This window comes from Babylonia areolata, chromosome 9, assembly GCF_041734735.1.
Source record: "Babylonia areolata isolate BAREFJ2019XMU chromosome 9, ASM4173473v1, whole genome shotgun sequence".
Lineage (NCBI taxonomy): Eukaryota > Metazoa > Mollusca > Gastropoda > Neogastropoda > Buccinidae > Babylonia > Babylonia areolata.
This window is the reverse complement of record NC_134884.1, coordinates 13,809,758-13,820,215: the sequence shown is the minus strand read 5'-3', so window position 1 is coordinate 13,820,215 and position 10,458 is coordinate 13,809,758. Positions and strand designations below refer to the sequence as shown.

General features: G+C 40.9%; 1 protein-coding gene across 2 annotated transcripts in view; it reads right to left on the bottom strand.

Annotated features, from left to right (window-relative positions):
- LOC143285727 (uncharacterized) overlaps window positions 1-5,559 on the bottom strand; it is an 8,697-nt gene extending 3,138 nt beyond the window's left edge. For both annotated transcript variants that reach the window (XM_076593134.1, XM_076593133.1), the window contains exons 1-4: window positions 5,427-5,559; window positions 3,675-3,709; window positions 3,341-3,369; window positions 1,184-1,239 (exon numbers count right to left, since the gene is read on the bottom strand). In XM_076593134.1, the coding sequence (XP_076449249.1) occupies window positions 1,184-1,239; window positions 3,341-3,369; window positions 3,675-3,709; window positions 5,427-5,499 (193 nt within the window). In that variant the 5' untranslated portion in view covers window positions 5,500-5,559. The remainder of the gene's footprint in view (window positions 1-1,183; window positions 1,240-3,340; window positions 3,370-3,674; window positions 3,710-5,426) is intronic.
- Window positions 5,560-10,458: the final 4,899 nt, after the last annotated feature.

The window sequence follows — 10,458 nt, the reverse complement described above, 5'->3', positions numbered from 1 at the left end:
GAGAGAGAGAGAGAGGGGGGGGGGGGGAAGGGGGCGGAGGCAGAGAGACAGAGAAAGTGTGAGAGAGTGAGACAGAGTGAGAGAGACAGGGGGATGAAAGGGGAAGGAGAGAGAGGTGAAAGGGGAAGGGGAGAGAGGGGAAGGGGGCGGAGGCAGAGAGACAGAGAAAGTGTGAGAGAGTGAGACAGAGTGAGAGAGACAGGGGGATGAAAGGGGAAGGAGAGAGAGGGGGAGGGGCGGAGGGAGAGAGGAGGGAAGAGAATGAGAGAGAGAGAGAGAGAGAGAGAGAGTGTGTGTGTGTGTGTGTGTGTGAGTGTGTGAGTGAGTTTGAGTGAATGAATACGCATGTGTGAGCGTGTGTACGTGTGTGTGTGTGTGTGTGTGTGAGCGCGTTCGCGCGTGTGTGCATGCGAGTATGTGTGTGTGCGTGCGCGTGTCCTGAGAGCTATCACAACATATGATTGTTCCTTTCTCGTATTTGACAAAGCCTGGAAGTATACAGTAGCATTTTCTAGAAGCATCGTTCTTTTGGAGCATAATTAGATAAGGTTTGATTTTATCATAATTACAAAAAAAACCAAAAAAAAAAACAACCACCAAACAAAAACAACAAATTGTCAGCTGTTTTTTTTTTCGTGTAATTTTCAATTATTAGCTCTCGATTAAAAGTTAATGCTATCAGACTGGTCTGAGTTCACCCTCCCCTCCCCCCCGGCCCCCTCCACTCCGTTCCCCAGTATACAATGTGAATTGAAAGCCAGTCATAACAACGATCATCTTCAGCTTGTATTGCTGCTAACGACAATAATAGACCTGGTAATAATAGCAACAAGAACAATAATAATAATAATAATAATAATGATAATGGTGATGATGATGATGATGATGATGATAGCAATGATAATAATAATAATAGTAGTGATAATAATTATAATGAAATAAGACAAGACAAGGATAATAGATAAGCATTAGCGCGCTTTTTTTTTCATCCAGTCTCAGCCCTGAAACAGGGTCTACACTACACAATACTGCATCGTGTGTGTGTGTGTGTGTGTGTGTGTGTGTGTGTGTGTGTGTGTGTGTCTGTGTGTGTGTGTGTGTGTGTGTGTGTGTGTGTGTGTGTGTGTGTGAGTGAGAGAGAGACAGAGAGAGAGACAGAGAGAGAGAGAGAGAGCAACCGTACCAAACACGAGTTTCGTGCAGTAGAAAGCCACGACGCCCTTGTTGTCGTAATTTTGGCTGAAAAGATTTCAAAATAATAAAATGACAATAATGTTAACAGAATAACAATACAATAGGCCAATATATATAGTCACACACGCACACACACACACACACATATATATATGTATATATATATATTTATAAATGTGTGTATATATATATATATATATATATATATATATATATATATATATATATATATATATATATATATTAATGTATTTATTTATTCGTTTATGTGCATGTGTGCGTGTGTTATCAATGGGACACACACACACACAACACACACACACACATATATATATATATAAATGTATGTATATATATATGTATATATATATATATATATATATTAATGTATTTATTTATTCGTTTATGTGCATGTGTGCATGTGTATCAATGGGACACACACACACACACACACACACACACACACACACACACACACACAGAGAGAGAGAGAGAGAGAGAGAGAGAGAGAGAGAGACAGCATTTCAAGTTCTGGAGAATTTTATCAACACTTAAAGACTTAAAGAGCACACGAAAAAAAAAAAAAAAAAATCAAAAGAGAAACTGATTATCCGTCGATTCCAAAGTGGTATAAATTGCCTTCTTCTCGTGACTGAAACCGTGTGCTCTGTTTCTTCGCAACGTCGAAAAGCGTGAGCAGCATTTCCATTGAAACGCTCTGTGTTCACAGTTTAGTCAGGACAGCACCCTGCATCGACAGATTCTCGTCACTGTGATACATTCAGCGACAGTTTAGTCAGGACAGCACCCTGCATCGATAGATTCTCATCACTGTGATACATTCAGCGACAGTTTAGTCAGGACAGCACCCTGCATCGACAGATTCTCGTCACTGTGATACATTCAGCGACAGTTTAGTCAGGACAGCATCCTGCATCGATAGATTCTCATCACTGTAATACATTCAGCGACAGTTTAGTCAGGACAGCACCCTGCATCGACAGATTCTCGTCACTGTGATACATTCAGCGACAGTTTAGTCAGGACAGCACCCTGCATCGACAGATTCTCGTCACTGTGATACATTCAGCGACAGTTTAGTCAGGACAGCACCCTGCATCGACAGATTCTCGTCACTGTGATACATTCAGCGACAGTTTAGTCAGGACAGGACCCTGCATCGATAGATTCTCGTCACTGTGATACATTCAGCGACAGTTTAGTCAGGACAGCACTCGTCACTGTGATACATTCAGCGACAGTTTAGTCAGGACAGCACCCTGCATCGATAGATTCTCATCAATGTGATACATTCAGCGACAGTTTAGTCAGGACAGCACCCTGCATCGATAGATTCTCATCAATGTGATACATTCAGCGACAGTTTAGTCAGGACAGCACCCTGCATCGATAGATTCTCATCACTGTGATACATTCAGCGACGCCACAACACTGAGAAATAAACATGCCAGCAAAACAATCTGGATGGAGTGAAGTGGATCATCACATTCAGCGTGTGAAGCACTCATGTTTGCCCTCGCCTTCTTGCAGTCCTTCGCTTTTTCTTTGGTCTGCATTGCGAGGAAGCGTGAGGGGCCCCTGGATCTCTTCCTTTGGGGGTTTCATCACTTTTGATCTGCAGACTGCACCATAGGCGGGTGGACAGTGTGTGGAAAGGGCACTTCAAACTCATGTCACGTACACTGGCCTCTTTTCACTTAGGTTCGGTTGGCAAGGGGTTAAAACCACACATATCACAAGTATTTGCGAACAAAATATCACCTCTGAACGTGTCCTCACCTGTGATGTTGTGAAACAATGATTATATCCCAGTACTTTTTGAAACACTCTGTTCCAAACATGTTTCAGTCACCAACGTTGATACTTATTTTTTCTTCGTTATCAAACAGTTCAATGAACAAATACTTATAGATGCAGGGTTTGTTTTTCCCTTTCTTTCAAATCTAAAAATCGGGAATAGCAGTATATCAAATCATTAAGAAATCATCATCATCATCATCATCACACACACACACACACACACACACACACACACACACACACACACACACACACAGAGCATATACGCTCAGACCACATTTCCCATACCCACCTTCCACCTATCAAAAGAACCCAAAGGCCTTACCCTGCATTTTCAACAAGTTGATTGCATTGCTGTAACAGAAAACAAATCAGATTATGGTCGTAATTCTTCAATCCAGGATGTGCTGCCTGTATATGCAATGTAATACAAAAACAAACAGTCGAAACAAAATAACTTCCTATGAACGAAGAAACAAGAACAGGTATGGACTGAACGTTCGAAGCAAATTAAAATCCTTTCCATTCATTTCTGCAACGGGTAGTGTGTGTGTGTGTGTGTGTGTGTGTGTGTGTGTGTGTGTGTGTGTGTGTGTGTGTGTGTGTGCGTGCGCGCGCGCGTGTGTGTGACCGCTGATGACACGTAGAATTATACTTACTTCTTGCGGATCTTCAAACAAGTCATTTGCATCACCTGAAATATAGAAGAAAGAAAAAAGACTGCACTCACTCGTTTATTCTTCATGATACGGTTTACAAATGGTCATATCATAGATGTTTGTAAACTGAGCAGGGGAAACAAGCAACTTTGAAATAAGTAAAGCCCTTCCACCCCCACCCCGACCACACCCACACCCCACCCACCCACCCACCCACACCTCATGTTCGTTGTGAAATTCATCTGTATAAATTCATTTTGGGACTGACTTTGTCTGTCGTCAGCTTTCGTTCATTTACTCTGATTTGACGGCTTTACAGACTGTTAAAACAACAACAAAAAACAACAAACAAAACAAAAAGCCCCCCAAAACTCTGACTTCATTCCCGTTTCTGAGCGATTTCAATAAACATGGGCTGGTTCCCAGTGCACACTATTCCAGTCATCCAGATTTGATCACTCTCAGTGCGGACCCTTTCCAGTTGCCCCCGACAGTATTCCCATCACGGACTGTTCGCTGGTTAAACATTGACCATCACTTTTTTGTTCTTGTTTGATTCTGATTACTTTTGCCTTCTGTGGATATTCCGACTGTGTTCCATTGTTCACACACACACACACACACACACACACACACATATATATATATATATATATATATATATATATATATATATATATATATATATATATATATATATATATATATAAACCTATGGTTGGCCTGACCAGTGTTAGGTCTACGTGTAGGTTAGGGATCTGCCACCCCACACCTCCCCTCCCTTAAAAAATATCATTAATATGATTATCATTATCATCATCATCACTACTATTCTTATTTCATTATCATCAAAACAGATGTGGTGTAGCATGAATCAATCCACATGCTTTCACATCTTCTTGAAACTGACACTATTCCATTTGTTGATTCCTATCGACTTGTTTCCTAGATCTGAACGTTTTGTAATACGGCTATCCTATGAGAAGACGCCACATCTGAGTCATGGTTTTGGTTGAGTGTGTGTGCTTGCTGTGTGGGCCAGTCAGTTCGTGCCTGGCTTGTCTGGTGACCAGTCACTTACTTCACAGCTCGCGTCATTCTGTGGATGAGAGTTTCTTTTCCGAGAGCTGATTTCAGTTTTGAATTCCTTTTGGGACACCCGTTGTTGGTCTAATATACTATAAAAAGTATATCGCAGTGCAACATCTATGTAACTGCATGTGTCCCTAATCTTTCAATTACCATTTGTTTTTTTTAATGAATGATTTAATCATGGGAGTAATTTCTCTCATTTGCCCCCTACGCATCTTTCACTATATTCTATTGTATTCACGTTCTTCATAATTCTTTATTAACCCATTCAACCCTGGGAAGTTTACAGCCTTGGAAGACTTCCATGCCATATTGGTGCGGATTAAACGTAGAAGATACACTGACTTTCCTCCAAATTATGGGGGTAGACACATCCAGAAATACTGCAGAAGTTTGTTCCCCTTTCAATGAGTAAATGTTTTACACAAACCTACGGCAGCATCTCAAGGCCTGATCGGCGTGTTCGGTTTATGTGAAGATCAGGTGCCTGCTCAGATTTTTTTTCCTGGTCTTTCCGTGCGAAGGTCATGCATCTACGCTTTCTTCTTCTTCTTTTTTTTTTTTTTTTACAGCCGATGAGGTGTAGCGTATAAGGGTCAGTACGCGCGTTTTGAGACATCGTTGAAACTTAAACTGAGATCCAAGTACACCCTTCCTTACCTTTTCCCAGCCGTGCCATCACCAGCACGGCCATGGCAACGCAGGCGAGACGTGTCCTCGTTGAGTGCTGCATCCTGATTGGTTAGTTGCCCGTCCCACTCGATCTCTCTCCTCCAATGTCTCTGTGAGGCTGGGAAATGTCAGTGACGCTGTTTGCCCTGTCCAGGTGGCTTTTATACTGCTCGCTTCTTTATTGTACGTGCACAAAAAACACACCATGCAGACCCCATTATTTTATTCATTTATTTGTCTTTTATCTAGATCTTTAGTTTTAGGATTCTGCTTCTTGAAAACAAAAACAAACAACAAACAAACAAAGCCCGAAGTTTTCCATTACCTTTGATACCTCTTAGAATGTTATTGATTTGTTTTGGTTTTGGTTTTTTGTTTGTTTGTTTTTGTTTTAAAGTCAGTAATTAATTTATCTATTTATGTATTTATTTTTAATTTTAAGATTTCTTTTTAGATCTTTAGTTTTAAGATTCTCCTTCAAAACAAACAAACGGACAAAGCCCGGTGTTTTCGACTACCTGTGGTGCTTCTTAGAATGCTATTGATTTCATTCGTGCGATGAAAAATATTCAAGAACTAACAAAACAAAACAAACAAAAAGAGGGAGAGAAAATAACAAATTGAATGGTTTCAAAACAAAAACAACAAACATACTGCATCAGGATTTACTTAAATAAAAACCCAGCATTCCATTAAGTTTGTCTCCTGTCTGCCAGCCAATGTGCCTGCCTCTCTCTCTGTCTGTGTCTCTCTGTCTCTCTGTCTGTGTGTGTGTGTGTGTGTGTGTGTGTGTGTGTGTGTGTGTGTGTGTGTGTGTGTGTGTGTGTGTGTGTGTTCTGTATCTATACCCACCTAGCCAACCCCACCCTCCCAAACTTTACTTTTCAAGCAGTATGGCGAAACGCGTGTCATGGAGCAGTCTGCTCCCACCGGCGCCTCCTTGAAACCAAATCTCCCCCCCCCTCTCTCTCACCCTCTGCCTACCCCCCTAGCCCCCCCCGCCCCCCCCCCTCTCTCCCTCTCTCTCCAAACGGACGAGTTTCCGGTGAGAAATAGCAGAGAAACCGTGTAAAATATGAAGAACTCGTTGATATTTTGGAACGATCAGAAGAGAGCAGGATCAGAAGAACAAATCGTGCAACAATGAAAATATGAGTATCCAGCAATAGTTCGAGCATTTTCAGACCGTGGGTATTCATTGACGTCCAAATCTAATTGAAGTAATCGTTATAGTTTTGTTGATGGCGTAGCTCTTGTTGCAACTAGCCAGGCGGCCTACAGTCACAACTTTGCTCTTTGAAATTATGCTGTGATAGATTGAGGTTAAATGTCAACAAAAAATAAGACTAAGAGTGGTATTGAGACAAGGGGATAGACCCTGTCTGGGTAAGAAAGATAAATGTTATCATGAAGGTGAAGGAATGATTTTATTTAGTGAAGTGGTGAATAGGAACAAGGCATCTTGTAACAGAAGCCAAACAACAAAACAAACAAACAAACAAAAAACGCACGCAGAATCACCGATCGTTTTTCTGACATCCATTCAGTTCGACACGGTCAGTTTACACACACACACACACACACACACACACACACACACACACACACACACACACTAACACACATGTACGCACACACACACACACACACACACACACACACACACACACACACACACTCACGCACACACACACACCCTGCATATTGCGTCTGGACAAAACGACGCCCAATGAAGAATCAAAACGCTGCTGGACATAACACTGCTATTAAACTCAATGCTGAACTCCCACCAAGTTACAAACATGTGCAGCAAGACACACTCGCAGCCAGACAGACAGACAGACAGACAGACAAGGGTGTTTACTTCTGAAGAACCATTCCCGAATCACCTGTCGGGTCCCTCCCCTTTGGCCATGCGGACCACAATACAACGTTGCCGGCTGACTGTTTGATCTTCGTGTCAAAAAAGCAGTAGTTCTGAATTGTGAGAAAACAATTTGTTAATTATTTTTTTCTTCTATTATATCAGAAATATATAATGATGGTGATGGTGATGATGACGATGATGATGAAAGAACATATTTTAGAACTACAAGCATGCAGGGCATCGTATAAGATATGCACACACACACACACACACACACACACACACACACACACACACACACAAGCGCGCGCGCACCGTAGCACACACACACACACACACACACACACATATATATATATATATATATATATATATATATACATACATACATAGATACAAGTTTTATAGTTATTTAAACAGGCGACATAATTATATAGACAGAGAACAAAGATGTCAATGTGGCAGGTAAAAGGGCCTACCATTTATTGTACAATAACCACATTAGAAACCTGTTGTGTATGTATTCTCTGTCAAACAGTATCGATTTAAACTCATCCCGGGCCCATTCCACTCCGACTTCGGACACTTAATTGTTTATCAGTTTTTGCATTGCACATTAATTTGATTTTTAAATTAATAATAATAATAATTATAATAATAATAATAATGGTATTCATATAGCGCTGGATCTTGTGCAGAGACAAATCAAAGCGCTTTCGCACCAGTCGTTCACACGCATGCATAACTCTAATACTGTAGAAACTAAAGACAAGGAAGGGCAGGCAAGGGAGGCTGTTTTGGGAAGAGGTGGGTTTTAAGGCCAGACTTGAAAGAGCTGAGTGTGGAGACTTGACGAAGCGAAAGAGGAAGTTCATTCCAATCGCAAGGTCCAGAAACAGAGAAAGAACGGCGGCCAATAGTCGAGTGTTTGAATCTGGGTATGCGTAAACAGAGTGGATCCGAGGCCGATCGTAGTGAGCGAGATGGAGTGTAGAGGTGAAGGCAGCCGCAGAGATAGGAAGGGGCAGTTTTGTGAATGCATCTATAACATAGAGTGCTGATCTTGTACTTTATTCGGTGTGAGACAGGGAGCCAGTGGAGATGTTGCAAAAGAGGAGTGATGTGCTCAGATCTTTTCTTTCTGAGGACGAGTCGGGCAGCAGAGTTTTGTATGCGCTGAAGGGGCTGAATGGATGAAGCAGGCAGACCAGACAATAAAGAGTCACAGTAGTCAAGACGAGAGAGAATGAGAGAAACGACAAGTCTAGATGTTGCGTCAGTGGACAGATATTATCCAGACGGCACTGATGCGTCGCAGTTGACAGTAGCAGGACTGACATGTCTGACTGATAAATTTTTGTATGGACAGTGTATTGTCAAGGACAACACCGAGGTTCCTGACTGACGTGGAAAGAGGGATGGATGTACTGCCAAGTTTGATTGTGTCAATTGTGATGGAAGACAGTTTTTGTTTAGTTCCTATGATCATTGCTTCAGTTTTGTCCGCGTTCAATTGTAACTAATTAATGAAGTGTTTAACTGTTTTCAGAAAATAGATTTAGAGGACATTTCTACCTTACATTTGTAGATATACATCAGGCAAATATCATTTCAAAATCAAATACACCATCAGCATTAATACGTTCAATATTTACAAAATCAAATATATGTTTTACACGTTCTCAGTTTAAAAAATAACGATATTAGTTAGATGTGGACATGGCATACGCTTTTTGTGTGTACGTTTTTCATTCAACAGATCTTCCAGAGAAAACCAAAAGATTTTGCACAAAACCACAAGGAAAATGTCCAACTGAATCTCTTGCATCATGTTGCACCCATAGATCTGATTAAAACTTAAAACAACACACATAACATAAAAACACAAGTAGTAAGTCAAGTCGAAGCTTATTCAGCATTTTTACACCCAGCCCTGCAATGAATCTGTTATTCTTAATTGCAACCATTTCAGTTTGACAACCCTTATTCTATGATTTTTTTGTTCAGAATTCTTTTTTTTTTTTTTTTTTTCAAGGGATACCAATAGTCGATTATTCTGACCATTTTGAGAAACAGTTTAGTTTGGAGTTACCTTCCTTGTACAAACAGTTCGTCAGTGATACATTATCTTGAACAAACAGTTCGTCAGTGATACATTATCTTGTACAAACAGTTCGTCAGTGATACATTATCTTGAACAAACAGTTCGTCAGTGATACATTATCTTGAACAAACAGTTCGTGATATCTATTGACATATATTGGCATGTTTCGCCCGCTTCTTCAGTTGTTTTATGGAAACATTTCTATTTGTTTTATGTTGTTTTCCAAACTCAAAACATGTCTTTTGTAAATTTTGTATGAAGTAGATTGTTGGGTCTGGCGGTATGAACCAAAGATGTGTGAGTTACGACAGTGCAAGACATTTTTAAAATGCTATTCTATCAATTATAGTGATTGTTTTTTTGTAGCCATTTTTGATCGGCTTTACCAAATATCTGTTAGACAGATTTCAACGAATTCAGAATAACGCGGTCAGAATCATTTGCAGAGCTTCTGAATTTGACCATGTTTCCCCTCTCCTAAAGTTCAGTCTGTCCACTGGTTGCCCGTTTTGATCGAATAGGCTATAGGCTATCCACTCTGACTTTTTCTGAAGTCACCAGATCTGGCCCAAAGTATCTTTCTGAACACCTCCACATCGATACTCTGTCTCGCCAGCTCCGTTCTTCCTCTGATACTCGACTCCTCAGGATACCTCACGTCAGAAGTGAGACCTATTGACACAGATCGTTTTCTTTTCAATCGCAAGACGTGGAACAAGCTTCCTCGTAACCTCTGTCATTCTGACTCCCTTGCATCTTTCAAATCTGGTCTCAAGATTCACCTCTCCCCTCAGCTTGTAATGAGTTCAGTTGTAGCAGGTCCACTTCTTTGCGTGAGGTGTGCTTGACTATGTGTTTCATATTTACGTGTACACATGTACATGCATGTCTATGAATGTGTATTTGTATGTGTTCGTAGGGTGTGTGTGTGTGTGTGTGTGTGTGTGTGTGTGTGTGTGTGTGTGTGTGTACGCGCGCACGCGTCTGTTTGTGCATGTGCGTGCTATGTGTGCGCATGTGTGGAGGGCAGATGCTATGTACATATGTAT